The 23,315-nt window shown below is 36.0% G+C and overlaps 3 protein-coding genes across 9 annotated transcripts in view; 2 read left to right on the top strand and 1 right to left on the bottom strand.

The window, feature by feature from the left end:
- Positions 1-557: 557 nt before the first annotated feature.
- tctn1 (tectonic family member 1) lies at positions 558-7,685 on the top strand. The gene is made up of 14 exons (XM_079862291.1): positions 558-959; positions 1,044-1,161; positions 2,608-2,741; positions 2,919-3,070; positions 3,485-3,587; positions 4,503-4,615; positions 4,699-4,719; positions 4,797-4,934; positions 5,028-5,153; positions 5,248-5,336; positions 5,924-6,061; positions 6,204-6,357; positions 6,563-6,694; positions 7,347-7,685. The coding sequence occupies exons 1-14, from the start codon at positions 617-619 to the stop codon at positions 7,491-7,493; spliced, it is 1,908 nt and encodes a 635-aa protein (XP_079718417.1). The 5' UTR covers positions 558-616; the 3' UTR covers positions 7,494-7,685.
- An 86-nt stretch (positions 7,686-7,771) lies between these two features.
- Positions 7,772-23,045, bottom strand: hvcn1 (hydrogen voltage-gated channel 1). Of its 6 annotated transcripts, none has more exons than XM_079862073.1 (6): positions 22,936-23,045; positions 10,861-11,088; positions 10,650-10,754; positions 10,285-10,516; positions 8,331-8,443; positions 7,772-8,254 (listed from the first exon to the last, which is right to left on the bottom strand). In XM_079862073.1, the coding sequence occupies exons 2-6, from the start codon at positions 11,038-11,040 to the stop codon at positions 8,198-8,200; spliced, it is 687 nt and encodes a 228-aa protein (XP_079718199.1). In that variant the 5' UTR covers positions 11,041-11,088; positions 22,936-23,045; the 3' UTR covers positions 7,772-8,197. The 6 variants fall into 6 exon arrangements, with proteins under 6 accessions (XP_079718199.1, XP_079718201.1, XP_079718200.1 ...); XM_079862075.1 differs by having other exon boundaries at positions 10,861-11,068; XM_079862074.1 differs by lacking the exon at positions 22,936-23,045 and adding an exon at positions 15,818-15,939.
- Positions 16,853-23,315, top strand: part of csgalnact1a (chondroitin sulfate N-acetylgalactosaminyltransferase 1a) — a 36,375-nt gene continuing 29,912 nt past the window's right edge. Inside the window, exon 1 of one of the 2 annotated variants that reach the window (XM_079862070.1) lies at positions 16,853-17,299. The gene's annotated coding sequence lies outside the window, so the exon portion shown is untranslated. Of the gene's footprint in view, positions 17,308-23,315 lie in introns of both variants that reach the window. The other variant, XM_079862069.1, reaches the window with a different exon arrangement.

Raw genomic sequence — 23,315 nt, 5'->3', positions numbered from 1 at the left:
CCAAACTTTTGGCCTGTACTGTATAGAGAGACAGACAGACAGCCAGCCTGTTTGTGTGTGATAAAAAAATATTTAAAAATATGTATATCAGTAAACCATATTATAAAATGTAATAAAAAAATAATAATAAAAATATATCTATATCTATATATGTGTGTGTGTGTGTGTGTGTGTGTGTGTACTAAAACAAATAAATAAACTTTATTATATCAATAAACCATATTATATAATGTAATAATAAAATAATATGATATAGAAGTAAGGCATTAATAATAAAAAAAAAAGTTCAATCTGTAGTGGTTGCGAAAACAAAAATAAATCACTAGAGATAGAAACTGTTTTATTTTTCTTGTAGCCAAATATTACATCCCTAAACAAAACTATTCATAGACTTGACAATATCTTGGATCACGCTTTGCATAATTAATAATAAAAAGAGTATGGCATTTATGGTTATAACCAGGTAGACAGTTTGACCTATTCATTTATTAAATTATATTTTATAGATGAGCCACGGAAATTGCTTTGTTTGAATTTTAATGGGAGCTGCAGTTTTGCAATCCCACAATGCATTGCACTTCCTAGATACCAGTGACACAACGCGCTGTAACCAAGCATGGCGGCGTTGTGCTGTCTTATTATTTTGACATATTTAGAAACCGCGTTGTGTATTGGAGACACGAACACTACAGGAAACATTAATGTTGCACTCAGAGACACAAACGACACGTCTTCCGATCGAGATGAATCGCTTAATTTCACGGAGCTGGGAGTCAGTTCTGCTCCGTCTGATGTCCCTCCTTCAACAGCCTGGACGCCCGAATCCGTGACCGCATTACCGGAGCAGACCGAGAGCCCGGAGAGCGTCATCCCCGACGCGACGCCCGAGTCCCCGCGAGCCGCCGCGTCAGCACCGCCTCTGCTCCTGTCCGGTGTCCTCCCTGTCCCGCTCACCGACGGTAGGGGTGTGAAGCCTGAGTAATCTGACCGAAACAGTGTGCTTGTTTCCTCGTTCCAGCCTAACTCCGTGTGTGTTCCCGCAGTCGTGCAGCTGTGCCCGTGTAACGTGCAGCGCGAGCAGTGCGACATCAGCTGCTGCTGTGACCCGGACTGCGCGGAGGAGCTGTCTCTCTTCACTCGCTGCTCACCGCACACTGTCAGGTCAACACACCGGAACAGTAGATCACATTATCCCTTTTCATATACATATCCGCTCACTATCTAGATGAGGGTCCAATTCTCACAGGGTTAAGGGATGTAGAATATGGTCATGCAGAATAAGGCATTAATATGTGCTTTATAAGTACTAATAAACAGACAACATCCTAGTAATATGCATGCTAATAAGCAACTAGTTAATAGTGAGAACTGGACACTAAACTAAAGTGTTACCATCAATTAGATGAAATAAGTAGAAAATAAATTACGTCTGTCTGTCTTCATCTATCTATCTATCTATCTATCTATCTATCTATCTATCTATCTATCTATCTATCTATCTATCTATCTATCTATCTATCTGTCTGTCTGTCTGTCTGTCTGTCTGTCTTCATCTATCTATCTATCTATCTATCTATCTATCTATCTATCTATCTATCTATCTGTCTATCTGTCTGTCTGTCTGTCTTCATCTATCTATCTATCTATCTATCCATCTATCTATCTATCTATCTATCTGTCTATCTGTCTGTCTGTCTGTCTTCATCTATCTATCTATCTATCTATCTATCTATCTATCTATCTATCTGTCTATCTATCTATCTATCTATCTATCTATCTATCTATCTGTCTATCTGTCTGTCTGTCTGTCTTCATCTATCTATCTATCTATCTATCTATCTATCTATCTATCTGTCTATCTGTCTGTCTGTCTGTCTTCATCTATCTATCTATCTATCTATCTATCTATCTATCTGTCTATCTATCTATCTATCTATCTATCTATCTATCCATCTATCCATCTATCCATCTATCTATCTATCTATCTGTCTATCTGTCTGTCTGTCTGTCTGTCTTCATCTATCTATCTATCTATCTATCTATCTATCTATCTATCTGTCTGTCTGTCTGTCTTCATCTATCTATCTATCTATCTATCTATCTATCTATCTATCTGTCTGTCTGTCTGTCTGTCTTCATCTATCTATCTATCTATCTATCTATCTGTCTGTCTGTCTGTCTGTCTGTCTGTCTGTCTGTCTTCATCTATCTATCTATCTATCTATCTATCCATCTATCCATCTATCCATCTATCTATCTATCTATCTATCTGTCTGTCTGTCTGTCTTCATCTATCTATCTATCTATCTATCTATCTATCTATCTATCTATCTATCTATCTATCTATCTATCTATCTAAATACCAAGTACCATATTCTGAGTAGTAATTTATAATCTAATTCGTCATTTAAATTCAATGTTCATTGCATTATATGACGATTTGGGATTAATTAGGACTAACATTTTTGTGATATTGCAATCAAATATTTATGATGGGGCATTTATTACCGTTTCTGACTTGATTTTGTGTTTGTTTTTGTATTTTGTTCTTGACAGTAATTAAATAATTATTCTATGAAAAAATAAATCCTTCTATGGTCCTTACAGTAATGATCCCAGACTCTGCAACCGGGAGTCTGTGGTGTATTCCCTGAGCTCTACACCAGAGGGTTTATCTCAAGTTCAGTCCACTGTCCAGCGACAGCTCAACCCTGATGTCTTCTGCATTCAGACCGCTAACTGTACGGCAATCTGGGAAATCTTTACAATTCATTCTTCATTCTTAAACTCCAATACACCTATAGTCTATTAAGCAATACTGGATTTAAAACATTTTAAAGTGGACTTGTAAGCTGTAAATGGTTTTAACAAGCAAATGTTTTCAGTCAGTTTAAATTTCTCCCTCTGTTCCTTCTAAGATGAAGAAGGCTTGACGTTTGCGACACCAGAAGTTCCCACCGAGGAGAATTTTGACTCCCTTTTTGGCCGATTTTTGGGATTCTTCTTTGGCCGTCAGAGCTTGACCAGTGCTCTTCAAGGTCCTGATGTGGGAAATTCATCAGGATACCAGGTAAACTTTTTGAATATATGTAAATGGGATATGTGTCGTTAGTCCTGTATGGCTTTCTTTCTTCTGTGAGTGTGTCATGTCCAGTTGTAATCTGGATGGCACTTACATTAGCATCAGGTTACATGTAGGAAACAGCGCTGGAATAGATTTAATGTGATTATAACCGATCAGTGTCTGCACTGATATACAGTTTCACCCTCTCTGCCAATGTTTTCACTTTTATTAAAAAACACATTGATTTTTAAAATGTCAGGATGGTTGTTTTTCTGCAGAAGTGGAATGCGTAACTTTAAAAGAATCGGATTACTCTGTCCGTTCTCCATTTAACATGACGGCTTGTATTAATGCTCTCTTGAATTGAACACTCTTGTTACCAGTGTTTAAGCAGTCCTCGTGTCTCTGTTCTGCCCTCAGTATGGTGACGTCATCCACACAGTGAATGCGGAGGGGGAGCAGACATTTTTCAGCTTTCCTGCCGCCGCGGGCACGGCTCACTGCTCGGACGCAAACCCTGCAGGTAGACAGAACAAATATTTTAGAAAATGTTAGTGCTGCATGCCCAAAAGATAAGCTAAGGGATTTTTTCATCCATTTTAATAGCAACAACAGCAAGCTGCATGGTTTCAGGTAATATTAGCTATGTTTCCTTCCACAGTTGCGATAATATTGGAATATTGCATAAAACATTTGCGAATAAAGCAGCATTTCCATCCCATGTGTTCAAGAGGATGAAATCGTCACTTCTTGGGAAACTGGTGCAAAATATCTGTAATAAAAATGGAAGTTGCTGCAATCGGGGAAAGCCACTGTGGCTCTTTTATCCTACATCATAAATGACTTGCATCTCAGAGATGAAGCGCTATAAACACTCGTGTTATCTTGCGTTCGGATGCCTGGTGTTTGGGAACGCAATCGTGCGAGACGCTTCTGGGAGGTCATTATACCATATCATTTTAATGATAGACTTTGGCTCAGGAATTTCACAACGATCAAACCAACATTTGAGATGCTGTCTAGTCCTGTTATTCTATCTCACATGATCTCCTATGGGAAAGCCACATGACTTTTTTTTTTTGTGTGTGAATTGATGGATTTATTTGGTAAAAGTGTTTCCATTGTAGTTTATGCGTATGTATTCTTATTGGATAAAAAATGATGTGCCTCAATTGAGTGCGTACGTTTTTTAATGCACATTTTCAGAATTTATGTTTCCATCCAATGTTTTTATGCAATATCCCAAAATTTGCATAAAACAGGTGGATGGAAACATAGCTATTCATATCTGTAGCAGCAACAGTGTGGCACAATTCACATTTCAAAGTGTAATATATAGGTTTAGAGGTTCGTACATATATTTGTTCATATTTGAACCACTTAAACCAGACTAGATCTTCTTATCTTTTGCTGAACAGATTTCCCTGTTATTTTACAGGTTTTCTGAAGGATCAGACAAGCAGATGTATGAGGAGCTTTGATTTGGCGCGTGATTGTGCAACACTTGAAGCTCTGGCCTTGAGGACTTATATTAATTTCAACATCCGTTCTGTGAGTTCCTTGGTCTTTAAGGGGCTTTATTGACCATTTTGATGTTACTATGTCATATAACAACCTCTGTTTGTTTTCTCTAGGGGAAAAAACAGGAATCTCAAGTAAGTGTTTGGAATTTCACATGATGAATTATTCGCATCTTCATGTATCTTTACATACGTTTTGTTTGTTACCTGAGGTCATTGGTGTGGAAGTGGCAGCCATTACGCTGCAGTCTTTGGAGGGCACGCGGACGCCAGTGGACCCGGCTGACAGTGCCGTCTATTTTCCTTTGCTCCTGGAGTCTGGTGACGTCTGCAACAATGTTGTTCAGGAGGTGTGCACATAATGCACCTATTATAGTATATCAGAAATCTGAAATGTGTCAGGATTCGTAAACTGTTTAATAAGGTCATGACTATTCTGTCAGGTGAAATACACGTTCAGGTACAGTGAAGCTGGGGAAATCCTCAATGTGTTGGCATCGTTTTTGCTGGGAGCCATTAAAAGCGTCACGGTGCCCATTCAACAAGAGTTTCATATTACATTCATGCGGGTACTTAATTCTACCCTTTCAATATTTTCTTGAAACTTCTTGGATCTTATCTTATCAAGATGGAAGTCATAGTTTTGTGTACATTCTTTGATAGGAGATCTCCAGCACAGCGGGGTTACGTTTCAGTGGCAATCCTGGCTATGTGGTGGGACGGCCCCTTGTGGCCGGAACAAGAACAGCCGAATATCCTTTATTAGAACCTGTTTGGGCAGATGTCTTACATCATTTATTGAACACCACTAATTTAGTCCTTAAAGTGTAAAAAAATCACAAATCAACTGTTTAAACATATTTCTCAAAACTAGGTTTTTAGACAACTAAAACTATTAACACAAACATCATAGCAAATTTAAATTGTGCAATACAGCACCACAAAATGTCCACCACAATGTTTTGGATATTTGAAAAAACTAAACACTGACACCACATTTGAATATTAATTTTAATATATTCAGTAAATTGAATGTGTAAAGTGTTCTTTCACCATAGTCCACCAGTTAATTTAATATTTACATTAATAATGTGTATATTGGTGGAATTTCAAACAATCATTATTAATATTGTGTATTAATGTTTCTGAAAATATGTTGTGTCTATGACATCATGTAAATTCAGTGAAAATGAAATTTAAAATTATTATTATTTATTTAGAATTATTTCAAAAGTGTGCTAGTGTTTATTTTCCATAATAGAGTTAAATAAATAAATGCAAAGCCTGTCATGTATCCAAACATCCACCGTTGTGGCACAGTCCTTGACCCCTGTTTTACTGGGATAGTTCAGTCCACTGACCCAAAAGGATCACTCACTATCCTCCAAAACTCTGGGAATCAGGATTGCTTGCTTGGCTCGTCTCAGCGCTCCCCTGTCATGTTTGGGATTGACATGGTATCAGGCTGCACTCTGAAGTAAGAGGCTATTGTAATAATAATAATAATGATTATTGAATAATGATTTGTGTTTTGATGAATTAGACAAGCATTGTCCAACAACCAATTATGTAATATTAATCACCATTACTATTAAATGTGCATTCATGTCCTCCCTTAGGCTGTCTGATGGAGTTAATTGTTCTCTGGTATCTGAAGTCATTTTATGGACGCTAAAAGGACAGAGCTTCCCCGATCATGTGGCCTCGTTTGGGAATTCCTTGCCTCAGAATCCCTTGGACTGGGTGCCAATACAAAACCAAACAATAACATCGGTAAACAGCATACTTGTCATTTTCTCTGTGTGTGAAATGGAGAACTCATACTGAAGTTTGGAATTTCTTTAAAGAGAAGTGTCTAAGTTAGGGGAAATGTTGACATGTAAACATGGCTGGCAGTGACCATGATGATGCAAAGCTGATTTGTAAGCACTGTTTATTCTTTTAACGAATGTCTTGCGTCACTTTATGGTTTACTAAGGGCACACAAGCTTGCAGCATACCACTGTCTTATCATCTTGAAGTAAAATGGACCAAGTACGGAACCTTGGTGAACCCCCAGGCTCAGATTGTGAGCGTCATGGAAACAATCATTACTAACACCAGCAGTTTGGTAAGTTAACATCCCAGAACATTTTTCATGACTTTTAGCCATTATGTTAAACTTTTATTTATTAAAACTAGGGCTGTCAAACGATTAATCGCATCCAAAATAAAAGTTTGTTTTTACATAATACATGTGTGTGTACGGTGTATAATTATTTTCTATATATAAATACACACACATGCATGTATATATTTAAGAAATATTTGCATGTATATACTGTGTATATATATTTATATTATATATAAATATTTTATATATAAATAACACATTTTCTTAAATATATATATGCATGTGTGTGTATTTATATATAGAAAATAATTATACTCCGCACACAGACATAAATTATGTAAACACAAACTTTTATTTTGGATGCGATTAATCGTTTGACAGCCCTAATTAAAACACAAACTCATTTTTTAGGTCTTTATTAAAACCTAAAGATTATACGTGAAATCAGGGGCCAGTTGCACAAACATAGCCACTATGTTAGGAATGTGTCTTAAGAACTAGTCTGACCAACTAGCAGCTAACCAAGGGGTAATCAGTCATATCTTTTGGATTCAAATTACCTAACTTTTTATGTTGGATAAGATTAGTCTAAGCAGTTTATGCAACAGGCCACAGATATAAAGTTAACGTTGTAACCTTTTTTGTTTAGGCCCTCCTTACCAGTGCCAGTGGTCTTCTGTCTGTCACAAGCTCAGTGAGTTTTATTGATGTGTCTGCATCTGCCAGTCCAGGATTCAAAGTTCCTCCTACAATTGACGCTAAACTGCCCTTTGACTTTTTCTTTCCATTTGTATAATGGAATATTTCTGAATCTCTTTTGGCAACAGCAAGGAAGACCACTTATTTTCTGTCCATTCTCAGGTCTTTTTTTTTTCTTTTTCTTTTTTTTCAGAAAAAGGTTGTATATGGTGTATATTGACAAGTCATGTTGTATATAATGTGCTTATTCATATTTAAAAACAAATAAAGAATACTTTCATACCAGTGTACTGATCTGAGACTATATATAATACATAGGTATCAGTACACAGACACATATTATATATATATATATTTCATTTTTATTTATTTTTTACAAAACAGTATTTATTGCATAGCTTTCAGTTGCTCAAACACATTGACAATTAGAATGAGAAAAACGTTAAGAGAAAGTGCAGTTCATAGATAAAACAGCAATATTGGTTATGATATTTTGGAAAATAGACATTCAGAGAAAAAAAAATCAATCAATCTATTGAGTTTAAATTTCCAGTATATACCTTGTGCAGTTTATATATTTCCTTTGTTTGTTTGTTTTTTATTTGACCTACATGGGTCACTGGCTTTTTTAACCATCTACCCTTATTTGTGCCGCTAAAGATCTGCCAGGGGACGGAGATCGAATGACAATAAACATCACTGTAACATGACCTTCTTCACATTTCATGTGGAATGAATAGACATGATTAGTCTTAAGCTCATTCTCATGTTGTGATGCGTTTAATGAATAACCCTGGTGCTTCAAAACTCAATGTTGTGCTGTTTTAAGAGCACACGAAGCCTGGCATTTTCTTCGTCCTGTTGAAAGATTAAATTAATTAATTTAATAATTAATACAATGAATCATTACTAATGTTAAAGAAGAGCTACTCACCATTTTTGTGCTCCGCTCTTGAAGTTCATTGACTTGATGAACAAGGTTTCCATTGATCTCCTTTAGTTTCTGAACTCTGTGATGGGCACGATTTTTCACCGACAGCAAGATACCTATAAGAGAGCAAACAAGTAAGAAAAGACACAAAACATGTAAGATACTAGAGTGCAACAGTGGGTTCCAGAAGTATAACAACCTATACATTTTGTCTGTAGAGATTTTTTTGTGTGAAAATGTACATAAACATATAATCAATTACTTAACCCTCTGATGGTCCTCGGTTATTTCTGACCGAATAATTTTCTGTTTTGAAATTTTAAAAATCACAGCTTCATCGGAAGGTTATGAAACTTGGTGACTTTTCTGGCATTAGGTATGTGAATACAAAAAAAAATTGAGGTCATGATCCGAGCATGCTAAGTGGTCGTAAACAAAAAGAGTCACACTCGTGGTCTTCGGTCAAAAATGACCGACCCATAGGAAATGAATGGGAAATTTACAAAAACACAAAAATTCTCTGAATTTTTGTCTGTACAATCTACAAATCGGACACGATTCTAAAAAAAAGTACACCGCAGTAAAGGGGTGACACTCTACAACATCAAGAGTGCAAAAAATTCACACCCACCCACACACACACACACATACAAACACACGTTTATACACATACACACCAATAAATTCAGATTACAAAAATCTGTTTTGAATTTTTAAAAATCACAGCTTCATCAGAATGTTACGAAACTTGGTGACTTTTCTGGCATTAGGTATGTGAACACACAAAAAAATTGAGTTCATGATCCGAGCATGCTAAGTGGTTGTAAAAAAATTAGTTATGATTTTGGTCTTCGGTCAAAATTACCCCCATAGGAAATGAATGGGAAATTGACAAAAACACAAAAATTCTCTACAAATCAGCAACGATGCAGAAAAAAAATGCTCAGCAATGAAGGGGTGAAACTCTAAAACATCAAGAGTGAAAAACATAACATAATTAATAATTATAATTAATATATGTATATATAATAATATAATAATTATTAAAATTATTAAAATAATAATTAATAAAATGTTATAAACCTTGGCAAAAAGTATTATTTGAGAATTTCTAAAAAAATACATTCAATCCACATCTTAAAAGTAAGTAATTTCGTCCAAAAACAACTAGAATTCACAAACATCTCCATTTAGAGCTATACAGACATCTAGTGGTAAACCCATGCAATATCATGTTTTATTTAATTTTATGATTAATAAATTGATGAATTTTTTTTTATTTTATTTTTTTTCTGAAAGCCTAGTCTCTATTTTACCCGAAAATACTGCATAGAATTTTTTTTTTTTTAAATAAAAAAAAAAAAAATCATTATTTTCAATGGCAAAAAATGGACAATAAATATTGCATAAATATTAATAAGTTCAATCAAATTGTCTCAAAATTCTAAATTAAAAAGAATAAATATTATAGAACAAAAATAAATTGCATTGGTTTTTACTGGGATGGAGGAAGTTTCATTTTTAGGTGTCCGGTCATTTATGACCGGGAAGGCCCCCAGTGTGACTGCTAAACGAAGACCATCAGAGGGTTAAGTAAAATGGCCCAAGTACAGAACCTTGGTGAACCCCAAGGCTCATAATGTGAGTATCATGGAAGCAATAATCACTGATACCAGCAGTTAATCATACTGAAACATTTATGACTTTCAAATGTTTTCAAAAGTGTTATATATTTATTTTATTAATTAATTAAATGCCAATAATTTTATATTTTACTGATGTTTTTGACTTGATTACACATTTGCAACAATTATTAGGATGAAAAATGAATTTCCTTATTAAAGAATTTAAGTACTGAAAAAGAAAATGAATGGGAAAAACACATCCAGATCCAGGGTACCTGAAAAGTGAGTGATTGTTGTTGCACTCTATTGCAGGGTAAAAATCATTCCCGTACCATTAATGATCCTGGCCACTCTCCACAGCCTGAGCAAGATCAGAAGCCCCATGGCATCAAATGCATCTTCCTTCGTGATATATACAATATCTAGGATAAAGGATACCACCACCACAACCCCATCAAACACCTCAAACTTATGGTGGAGGAATTCTAGGCGATAGGCAAAGATTTTTCCACACAGCTCCACCATGAAGAATGTGAGAAGGGCGAGGCTGAGATAGTGGAATACCTGGAATGATGATACCAACAAATTGGATAGTGGATAATCACAGAATAATTGCTGACATCTCATATTTCTGTTGACACACATGACACAATACCATCCATATTTAGTGCTGACTAGGCTTCTGAAGTGCACTCACCTGCGGGGCGATTCTGTGATGATCTGCTTGAATGATAGACAAGTCAATAAGCAGCTCGCATAGAACGAAAATGGCATCCAAGACGACCAAGCACACAACAACAATCTAATCAACAAAATAACAGTCCAAAGTTACGTTCATTGATGTAAAAAAATATATATGTAATGTATATAAATATTCATATATATATATCAAGAGTGTGATAGTTTACCTGAAACCTCTCTGTTCTGTAGAGGCGGCGTAGGGAGTCCCTGAAGCTGACCTGGTCCAAGTGCTGCCCTGTGGCGAGCTCGATGTCTTCACTGGCATCGTGTGGTTCCTCTTCATGCCACTGTCCGGCGGTGCTTTGCTCATCGCCCACCGCTGTGAAATGCTTCAAATAACGGGACATTTTCCTCAGGGGTCACATGAGTTGAATGCTACACAAACGGAACAGAACCTTGAGCATCAGAATGAATGAATCAGGTTTATATATTCAGTATTCAGATTTGTGATTGTTTTAAATTGTAAAGAAATTTCATCATGAAGATGGCTTGAACCAAATGTAGGTGAGACCAAGGCTAGTTGTCTCACTTTTACTCAAGTAATTATTTTAAAGTCAGTTAATGTAGGCACAATCTTGTTCAATTGTTTTTAAATAAATTACACTGTAAAAAAAGTTTATTACTTCTAATAATTTTAAAGCAACTATTTTCCTCGCTTTTTATAAATTAAGCCAACTGTATAAAGTGTTTCTAATAACATAACTCTAACACTATACTAAAAACATACACTACACAAAACAACAACAACAACAACAAAAACCACTATAGCCTACAGCAGGGCTAATTGTTGTCATGTCCATTCCAGGCGCAATTTTAAGCAACATTAAAACAGTATTACATATAAAGCAATGAATGAAATAGCAAAGTGTGAACGGTGACATGCAGAAAAAGCTAATATAATCAATCATAAACTTTAGATATTGGTTTCATTGTATGTTGCTAGCAATTACATACAATTTTGATGATTCGGAAATTAGTTTGGATGACTGAATTAAAAAAATAAAATAAAAGGCAAACACACGTAGGTAATCAGATCTAAAATAGCCTATATTCCATGCATAAATAACAGTAGTTCAATAGCCTACATGTTATCGCCACTTTAAATGGCGTTTCAGTATTCAAATCTTAAGTTTGAAGAAAGGTTTTGCATGCCACTACAGAAATCTTCAACAGATGTCTTATTTTACAGATGACATTTCAAAACAATTTATAACAAAAGTGCAGTATTTCTGACTAAATAAAATGACAGTATTTTTCTGTCTATTAAGCGGCAGAGCCGACATGCATCATAAAACACTCACTTTTCATCCGTGACTTGAGCTTAACTCGTGATTTCCTGTGACATTTGAACATTTAAAGTCAACTAATTTTACACGTGCACTGTTTACGACTGACAACAATTAAATGTAAGACATTGGACTTATCTGGTCATTTTAATTTTGGATTTCAGCTGAAGGCGACAGTGTCATTAAAATTTTTCAGATTATTCAGGCAGTCAGACTATTTAATTCTGGCACAGTTCAAAAAGAGAGAAAAGTTACAGTGCAAATAATAATAATAATAATAATAATTACCAGTTTTGTTGCTGGAACAATGTTGCTAACGGCTAACGCAGCATTTTTTCAGGAGCAACAATCCGAATTCTGTGAAAAACTTTGACCCTAAACTCCGCCTCTGCAACATGAACGTGATCCTCTGCACAGGATGCAGTCTGTAGGAAGTGACATTTCCTAAATCCTTGAACACATTATAGGGATATATGCACGGGACCCAAGAACTGTGGCACTGGCTTTATGAAGTACTGAAACGATGACATTTAGCCTATAATTTAACAGGAATTTGTATTTTCAAAAATTGAAGAGCAGACAGACAGACAGATAGATATATAGAAAAACAGACAGATAAGTGTGTCTATCTGTCTGACTTTTCAACTTTTTAACCTTTAAAACATTGACAAAAAAGATTGAATGACAGACAAATAGACAGATAGATAGATAGACAGACAGACAGATAGATTGAACGAAAGATAGATAGAACGACAGACAGATAGACAGACAGATGATAGATAGAGATAGATGGATAGATAGATATATAGATATAGATAGTTTGTCTGTCTGTCTGTCTGTCTGTCTGTCTATCTATCTATCTGTCTGTCTATCTATCTATCTGTCTGTCTATCTATCTATCTATCTATCTATCTATCTATCTATCTCTCTATCTGTCTGTCTATCTATCTCTATCGATCTATCTATCTATCATCTGTCGATCTATCTATCTATCTATCTATCTATCTATCTATCTATCTGTCTGTCTGTCTGTCTGTCTGTCTGTCTGTCTGTCTGTCTGTCTATCTATCTATCTATCTGTCTGTCTGTCTGTCTGTCTGTCTGTCTGTCTGTCTGTCTATCTATCTATCTATTTATCATCTGTCTGTCTATCTATCTATCATGTCTGTCTATCTATCTATCTATCTATCTATCTATCATGTCTGTCTGTCTGTCTGTCTGTCTGTCTATCTATCTATCATCTGTCTGTCTGTCTATCTATCTATCTGTCTGTCTGTCTGTCTGTCTGTCTATCTATCTATTTATCATCTGTCTGTCTATCTATCTATCATGTCTGTCTATCTATCTATCTATCTATCTATCTATCTATCTATCTGTCTGTCTGTCTGTCTGTCTGTCTGTCTGTCTGTCTGTCTGTCTGTCTGTCTATCTATCTATCTATCTATCTGTCTGTCTGTCTGTCTGTCTGTCTGTCTGTCTATCTATCTATCTATTTATCATCTGTCTGTCTATCTATCTATCATGTCTGTCTATCTATCTATCTATCTATCTATCTATCTGTCTGTCTGTCTGTCTGTCTGTCTGTCTGTCTATCTATCTATCTGTCTGTCTGTCTGTCTGTCTGTCTGTCTATCTATCTATCTATCTATTTATCATCTGTCTGTCTATCTATCTATCATGTCTGTCTGTCTATCTATCTATCTATCTATTTATCATCTGTCTGTCTATCTATCTATCATGTCTGTCTATCTATCTATCTATCTATCTATCTATCTATCTATCTATCTATCTATCTATCTATCTATCTATCTATCTATCTGTCTGTCTGTCTGTCTGTCTGTCTGTCTGTCTGTCTGTCTGTCTGTCTATCTATCTATCTATCTATCTGTCTGTCTGTCTGTCTATCTATCTATCTATCTATCTATCTATCTATCATGTCTGTCTGTCTGTCTGTCTATCTATCTATCTATCTATCTATCTATCTATCTATCTATCTATCTATCTATCGTCTGTCTGTCTGTCTGTCTGTCTGTCTATCTATCTATCTATCTATCTATCATCTGTCTGTCTATCTATCTATCATGTCTATCTATCTATCTATCTATCTATCTATCTATCTATCATGTCTGTCTGTCTGTCTATCTATCTATCTATCTATCTATCTATCTATCTATCTATCTATCTATCTATCTATCTATCTATCTATCTATCTATCTATCTATCATGTCTGTCTATCTATCTATCTATCTATCTATCTATCTATCTATCATGTCTGTCTGTCTGTCTGTCTGTCTGTCTGTCTGTCTGTCTGTCTGTCTATCTATCTATCTATCTATCTATCTATCTATCGTCTGTCTGTCTGTCTGTCTGTCTGTCTATCTATCTATCTATCTATCATCTGTCTGTCTATCTATCTATCTATCTATCTATCTATCTATCTATCTATCTATCTATCTGTCTGTCTATCTATCTGTCTATCTATCTATCTATCTATCTATCTATCGATCTATCTATCTATCTATCGATCGATCGATTCCTATCTGGCTTATAAACTTTTTAACCTTTAAAACATCCAAATTCGTGTTAAATAATTTTTTCACCATTGAAAACAAAGAAAATGTTTTTTTAAAAAGGCTCAGTGTTTTTTACCCATAAAATAAAAGTCAGTGGGGTCCAAAACTGTAAGTTTCATTCAGGCTACACTGCGCTGTGCTTCTCTGTGTGTAAGCATGCTTGTTACTAAGTTACTAACTGAATGAATGAAGTAACCAATGTCCCCCTCTGAAAATGTCACAGCTCCCATATCTCACATTTTGTAGCAAACACACTGGCTGGAGATCAGTAACACACATTAACCAATTCTGTGGTCGACCTTTGAAATCCTTTACAGCCTGTCAACATTTTATTCAGCTTCAGTCGGAGTTCCCTTTCTCAAGAATGTGAAATGCTTTGTGCCGTTGATTTGTACACCCTATTGAGCATTTAACAATATATATGTTGCTTGTTGGTGGTATATTACAGTGTGTGTGACAAAAATGTCAATCAAGTAATGTTCAAACTGAAAGGGCAGAAGCTCCCATCAGTATATCTCAGTACATCTATCTTAAAAGTTAATGGATGGCATGTAGAAGTTTAAGGATGAAAGTGTTTAAGGATTATGGCAAATTTGGTTTATCTTTTGTTTAGTTTATCACTAAACGGGGGACTTTTGCCTCACACTGAGCAACATTTAAATGATTTTTAATCATTGTTGCGTTGTGTTGTTCCATCAATATTGAGTATAAAGATATTTTTTGATCGTCAAGCACTTTGTGGACATAAAAAGGTATAGCATTTTGCTCCAAAGTGTCCTGCTGTGTCACTTTTTCTGGCCAGTGGGAGGCGCTGTTTAGCTAGAGAAAAAGCGAATGAACAAACTTTTCATTGCTGTTCTACATTGTCTCCAGTTTAATCAGTGTAGCATTTACAAAGGTCATGCAAATCTTACTGCAAACTATTTGCTTTAGAAAATATAGACTACAGTTTAGTTTAGTCCAAGAAAGCACTACCATCGAACTTGATCCAAACAGGGTAAAACCCTAAAATAGACCTCAACAGTATGGGATGAATAGCTTCAACTGTTACCCAGTATGAATGGTGAGCATACAGACCACTCCAGAGACCCGGACTCAGTGAATCTGTAACTGTGTAGAACTCTGTTTTTTTTAGTAAGTTATAAAACAAGGACGCTTGAATAATTTAATAAATAATAACGGAATCATTTTGGGGGCATCCTATTCATTATTGCTGAACTCTCTTAAAGGGATATACTCCACCCAAAAATGGAAAATTCTCTCACATTTACTCAGCCTCATGCCGTCCAAGATGTAGCCTATGACTTTCTTTCTCCTGTGAAACACAAATGGAAACTTTTAGAAAAACAGGCCTATTCCATCTCTGCGAGTTCATATGATGCAAGTGAATGGGTCCCTCAAAGTTGACTCTTCAAAAACCACAGTGAACCCATTCGACCACAGTAGATGAATCAATAGTGTCTTCTAAATAAAAGGTCTGTGTGAGAAAAAATGCTAATGTTTTAAACGTCACTTCCGGTTAACTGTCAGTACTGTGAAGCTGATGTTGTCTGGGTGAGTAAATTATGAGAGAATTTTCCATTATTTGGTGAAGTATCCCTTTAAGGTATGGTCAGATTTGCGAAATGTCAGTAAAATTTGCAGGGGAAAAAAAAAGATAATAGATTTCAGTTAAAAGAGCTCTTTCCTAACGAGCTGATGATCTGAATCAGGTGTGTTAAATGAGGGAGACATAACTGTGCTGAGCTGTGGGTCCCCAGGACCTGTGTTCGGGAATCTTTCACCCTCATGCCAAATTCCCAATCGGATGGATTCCTATAGAAATGATTGGATTTCCACCATGTAAATTCGGCACCTTTAGCAAGTGCGTAAATCCGCTCCACTATACGCTGCTCCACTCCGGCTGTTTTTCCTTTTCTTTTCTTGCAAAACATGTTGACGTGTTTATGACATTAATAATATGTTCAGTGTCATAAGAATACAAATGAGAAAAGAAGAGTTAACAAAGAGCTCAAAACTAAAAAAAAAAAAAAAAAAAGAACATGAGGGTAAGATATTAATCTCTATAAATCCGGCTTTCTTGCTTGGAGACATGCAAAGATTGACGCTTTTGAGCTTTTCGATTATGTAGAAGAGAAAAACCAACTAATTCGTCCATTTTATAATTTAATCAGGCTATAGTAGCCTAGGTTACTTATTTTTTATAGAACTGTTCTATAAAAATATCAAATATAGTTAATATCTGCAAGGTTGTGACTACGTCTGATATTCAGTATACGGCAGCGCTCTCGCGCGTGTGATTTGGCTTAAATTGCGCGTGGGCTATTTGCTTTTACCAAACAGTGACATTAAAAGAGTGCAGGGCAGAAATGAATATAGCCTACTGATGGAGCTTAAGAGAAGAAACTGTCGTTCGACGTAATAAATGCTGCAGATAAATAAGTTTCTCCTCCCAGAGACTGAGAGAAGCGTGCGGGGCGTCAGGACTCGGCTGCAGGTAACACAACGCACCCTTTATGCGCGCGCTGGAGGCGGGAGCAGCTCTGGGCTGCTGGGGTGGGGTGTGACTGGACCGGAGGATCCGGTTTCGCCGGCAGAGAGAGAGAGAGAGAGAGAAACACACACACACACACTGGTTCGCCGTTTCTCCTCTCACTCTCCACCGCACGCTGTTCCAGCACACAGCGCGCTGTTCTGGAGGACTCTGGTCAATGAGACACGCTGTGAGTGACTGCTCATCTTCTCTGGTGTGTTGGTAAGCCATATTCATCACACTCAGCAACAGATGCAGACTAGAAGCATTGCTGGTGGTCCTTATAATAACAATTTCTGTCATTCTTAACTACTGTTTGGAACAGTTATTGAACGGTTTATGAAAACGCTAGGGCTAGTTATCACATGAGGAAGTTGTCTCAAGATCTGTATAGGAGAGTCGAGTCTATAAAGTCAAATTAAACAAATGATTGGTTTTCTACAGTGGTTTTGTATGTTGGTTTCAAACACCTTTGGTTTATTAAAGCATCCTAAATTAGGGATTTAATTCTATTCCCCAAAGCTAAAATTACAGCTATCTTCCTATTTTTGTAATAGCTGCAAGTCAACACAATAAATAAGTAATTTTTTTAAACTTAGTTCAGTTTATTAATTACAGTATTTGTTGGTCATTTAATATTTTGTTAATGTTATATTTTACTTGTTAGCGGTTTAATAAATGTCTTAGCCTACTGTTTTAATTTTGCAGTAAATCCTTTTTAGGCTGTTTAATGGCAGGCTCCATTGAGACGTCTTACCCTATATAGTGCGTCAACATGTCCCACTATAGGATCAATAGTGTGTTAAATGAACTGTATCTTTCTTGTGGGGCAATACTAGTGGAAATGTTCAAAAGTGTATGTTGTAAGAAGGAAGATTTGAACGGTCACTTCAGAAACTTATCTAAGTGAAAAATACACTATTGTTCAAACGTTTGGGGTTGGTAAGATTTTTAAAATATTTTTTGAAAGGAGTCTCTTAAATGCTCACCAAAGCTGCATGTATGTGATAAAGCATGTTAGAATTTCGGTAATATTGTGAAATATTATTACAATTTAAAATAACTGTTTTCTGTTTTCAAATATTTTAAAACATAATTTATTCCTGTGATCAAAGCTGAATTTCAGCATCATTACTCCAGTCTTCAGTGTCACATGATCCATCAGAAATCCTTCTAATATTTAATTTGATGCTCAAGAAACATTTCTTATTATCATCAATGTTGAAAACGGTTGTGCTGCATGCTTAATATTTTCGGGGAAACCGTGCTATAGTTTTTCTATAGGGTCTTGGTGAAAAAGTTCAAGAACAGCATTTGTTTAAAACGGAAATGCTTCAATAAATTAAATTATGTCTTTACTGTCACTTTTGATCAGTTTAATGCATTCTTGCTGAATAAAATGATTCATTTCATAAAAATAAAAAAATCTCACTGACCTCAAACTTTCGAACTGTAGTGTATGTACAAGAAAGTGATGTTACTAAGTGCCTTTTATGCCACACATATTGATAAAATACCAATGATTTTTAATACACTAATAAGAAGTACACAGGCGTTCCTCATTCCAGTTGGAAATGAAAAAGGAAATGCACCCTAAAACATCTACAAAACTTACAACGAATTCCTTCAGATAAACACCGTTTTACTTTTTAACTGTTGGGCCGTCTGCCAAACTGAATCTGCTTCCTCTGCACTAACAGAATGATGGGTATTGCTCAAAGCATAGGATGTAACATTAGTTAAATAGTCATTTCATTCTTAATAGAGAGCTGTTGCACGTCTAGACATCAAACTCATTTGAACATTCAATGGCAGCTTTAAATCAAAACTCCATTTTAATTTCAGTCCCCGCTTAGTTTCCCATACCGGTGAGTTTTTTTTAAAAGTAATGTCTTATTAAACTTTGGCTCTCTGATTATTTAAAAAAAAAAAATCCTCACACTAATGCCCGCTTTCTTTTTCTCTCTCTCTCACACACACAAACACACACACATTCAAGCTTATTAATATTAATTTCCTGTGCTATCCTGGGTTTGGAATATCTGGAGTGTTTGCAGCAGTCTGTAGGTGTTTATTATACATTATGCGGCACTGAAACAAATCACTGCTAATTCCCTGACAATACTGGCATGCAAATTCAAAGGCTTATCTAAATCTTCTAATCTAAATGGAGACTGAAGGTGAAAGTGTGTGCTTTCTGCACCGCTGGCACCACCAAAACAAGACTGAGTCCAGTAGCGTGAGTTTGAAGCAGAACTGGTAGAGTTTTGTGGCCCTATTTGATATCGCAGCAATTGCACACTTTTTAAGGGACAGTTCACCCAACTTTTTGTTCATACAATAGGTTGAGGTTGACCGTAAATATGCAGTGGCTTTGAATTAAGAGGCTGCTGGATGTCGGAAACCTCAAGTTGAAGGAGGTGCAGATATTTTGTCATAATGAGAGACTGGTGTGTTTTTAAAGTGCTGACATAATTTGAGATGTGTTTTGTTCTATGTTGGTTTCAGAAGGAGTATGAATGGTGGTTGTGTATGAAGAGGTATTTGTGTTTAAGCTAACACCACCAAAACAAGACTGAGTCCAGTAGCGTGACTTTGAAGCAGAACTGGTAGAGTTTTGTGGCCCTATTTGATATCGCAGCAACTGCACACTTTTTAAGGGACATTTCACCCAACTTTTTGTTCATACAATAGCAATGGGATCCATTCAGTGATGTTTTGGACCCCAATCATTTAATGGACAAAAACATTCTTCAGCATATCATCTTTGTTGTTCCTCAGAAAAAAAGTCCAGGTTTGGAAGGACATGAGGTGAGCGAATGGTGACAGAATTTAAATTTTGGTGTGAATTGTCCCTTAAGTTAAATTATTTCATGGAATGCTCCATCATATTTATCTGCAGTTACTGGGAATCTTTTTGCTCTTCATGGTCAATTCTTTGAGCCCCAAAGCCAGTGTGTTGTAGGTTTCTCTCTTGCTTCCAGAAGACGAATCTGGTGTCCGTCTCATGCTTAAAAAGCTGTCACTATAGCCCTGCCAACCTGTTGAGGAGATTGCTATGGTGACTAGGTGTCCTCAATTATGTGATCTCTATAGCAATGAGCGGTCCTGCTGTTTTGGGCTGAAAGAAGCATTTGACCAATTGAGGCATGCCACAAAGCTTTATTAAAGAGAAGGACAATCAAGCTGACGCGTTGCACTGCATTGCGACTAAATATTATTTTTTAGCTTGCATTCATAGTCTATTAATGTGAAAGCCTTTGTGCAGTTTTTGATTTTGAGTTATTCAATATCATGTGATTTAATTAGGCTGTGTTTGAAATTGCACAGTGCATTAACCAAGTTTGTAACATTTAAAGTGATAGTTCTCCCAAAAATGTAAATTATGCCATCATGTACTGACCTTCATGTTGTTTTGAAACTGTATGACTTTTTCTTTTATGGAACATAAACAAAGATATTTTTAAGAATGTTTGGAACCATACAACATTGGACCCCATTTACCATTGTATCAACAAAAAAATGCAGAGAATTTTCATTTTTGAGTGAACTATCCCTTTAATTCTGCAAGTGTAGATCAAGTTAGTGTAAAAATGTCTTTGCGTACTGAAAGGTTAATTTGCATATTAATCCAAGTTGGTCTTAACTTTTTGATCCTGACTCAAGAAAATAGGTAAAATGATTTTAGTTGCATTCATTCACCATGCTGGCAATGGAAGATCAAGTCAAGAGCAGTGCATTATGGGATACAGTATTTTTCACAGTGATCTCATATACAGCACATTTTGGCAATACGAGTATTCAATACATTGAACATTTGCGTAAGGTGCACAGTATGTATCTGTGAGCACAGCCAGTGTTATATTGTAAATTCCAGATCAGATTCTTATAGTGCTAGGCTGGATTGATGCATTGCTGGATCTCTCTTCTGGCTGAATTAAGAGCCACTTGTTGGACAAATAGGCAGGATTTTCTGTTCTCGCTGCTCTGTTCAAGAGCATATTTGTGTGTTATAAAGATTTCAGGGTTGAGAACATTTTTTATGAACAAGTGTCCTTCAATTGTGGCTGAAATGTGGGAAACATGTGGCTAGTGGCTTCATGGTAAACCATGATCTGTCAGCACTCATTCTAGACATTAAAATATGTTTTTTTCTTTTTTTAGGATTCATTCTTCCATACACCCAATCAAATCTGCTGTTCAAACAAATTGGTTATGTATATCACAATTGATTATATGCTGTATAAAAATGCTTGTGCCTTGTTTGGAAGGGAGGTCTGAATGACAGAAACATAAATGTTGTCCTAAGACTGCATGGAATGAAGACAAGTGTCCTCTAATTTTCCTTTTCTGTGAGTTCTGAAGGCGTATTGTTCTTTTTTTTTGGCTGAGGTTGACCGTAAATATGAAGTGGCTTTGAATTAAGAGGCTGCTGGATGTCGGAAACCTCAAGTTGAAGGAGGTGCAGATATTTTGTCGTAATGAGAGACTGGTGTTTTTAAAGTGCTGACATAATTTGAGATGTGTTTTGTTCTATGTTGGTTTCAGAAGGAGTATGAATGGTGGTTGTGTATGAAGAGGTGTATTTGTGTTTAAGTTAACATTAAATCAAAATTCAGTCTATCTGCATTTCTAATTGATGTCCAAGTGTTATTGTGAATGATTAAATAGTGCATGTTTTTCCAAAGAAAAAAATGTTTGTCTTCATAATCTTAAAATATAACTTGCTTCTCCTTTAAAATGACTTTTCCGCTGACGTCACCAACCGCTTTCCTCCAACTAATGGTGCGATCATGTCTGAAAGATCGTATTTTCAAGCTAAATGAACATGAACGCCACGATAAAGTGGTAATTATGAGTGGGAAACTCTGGATTTTCTTTGAACCTCAAGTTGGGACTTGGGAGCATGTAACAGAAAAAAATATGAATGGATTTAAGTTGCATAAACAAAATCTGACAGTATTGTACAATTACAGTAGTATTTTAAATTACATTAAGCAAAAACTCACGCCTGGTGTGCATTTCTTTATTCACCATTTTGTAGAAGTAGAACCAAAAAATATTACCGCATTTTTTGTAGAAAAGGTACATTTCCATCTTGCTCCGACAAAAGTGACTTGAACACACGTGTCAATCATCATATTTACAAATTCCCAACTTATAAACTTCCTAGTATCACACAGGACAGACTTGACTCACAGTTCATTTCAATAGAGTTTGGCATTAGCATGTTGTTAAGCTAGCAATACTCTAAGTATAAAAATACATAACGCACATATATTGGATAAAACAGTATAAATTAGATCCTTGATTAAAACTATTTTAATCTTTTAACTTGTGACTAATAAGTGTTGCACTGGAATTTTGGCAGGCTTGAATATTTGGCTGAAACAGCAAAAAAATTATTTAATTTTCAATTTTAGCTGAAATAGCATTGGAGGGCCAAAAATCAATGAAACAGTGGCATTTATTTAGCACTTTTCTGATGCACGTTTTGATTGTTTTGGCATCTATTTCATGCAGACAAATGTGGAAAAGCTACAACAGGTAAACTTGTCAGCAATGTGGACACATTCTAATAACTATAAAAATCATAACACAAAAATACTGGGTAAAAGTCTAAGTTAATTAGATCTATTTTTAATTATAAGAATTCTAAGTGAAAATGTGGTCTCTTAGGAGGAAATATAAATATGCTGAGACTCGACTGTTTGGAATAAGCATGTTGCCAAGCTAATATATCGCTTTAAATACTACATGAAGTGTTAGCTATTTCACGGTTTAAATATTGGCACAAGTCAATCTAAATGCGATCGAAACAATTCCTGATAAAATCAAGTCTCACCCTACCTTTGTTCCTCAGCGAACATCCTGTTTCACTGAGAAATGTGTCACAAACAGACATAAAATGGCTTGTGAACACTGTTGTATGTTGATTTTAAAAGCAGGCCATGTGATAGGTATGATCTGGGTCGCACACGAAGAGATCCAACTTAATTAAGGGGAATGAGAATCACCTGAGGCCCAGAAGGACATCAAAGAGGCCTTTCTCTCTCTCTCTCTCTCTCTTCTGCTCTGTTTCTCTAAAGCTCACACATTCCCTGGTTTTCCGCGATTAACTTCTTTCCGTCCCCTTTAAATCCGGTACCAACCATCACACATTCATGTTGGTCCACGCTGTTTAAATCTGGTCCACCAGCAACCAGCATCCCATGCTGGTCCCAGCATGC

Source organism: Squalius cephalus (assembly GCF_949319135.1).
Source record: "Squalius cephalus genome assembly, chromosome: 24".
Classification (NCBI taxonomy): domain Eukaryota; kingdom Metazoa; phylum Chordata; class Actinopteri; order Cypriniformes; family Leuciscidae; genus Squalius; species Squalius cephalus.
Note: the sequence above shows the minus strand (reverse complement) of the source record. Positions and strands in the feature narration are given on the sequence as shown.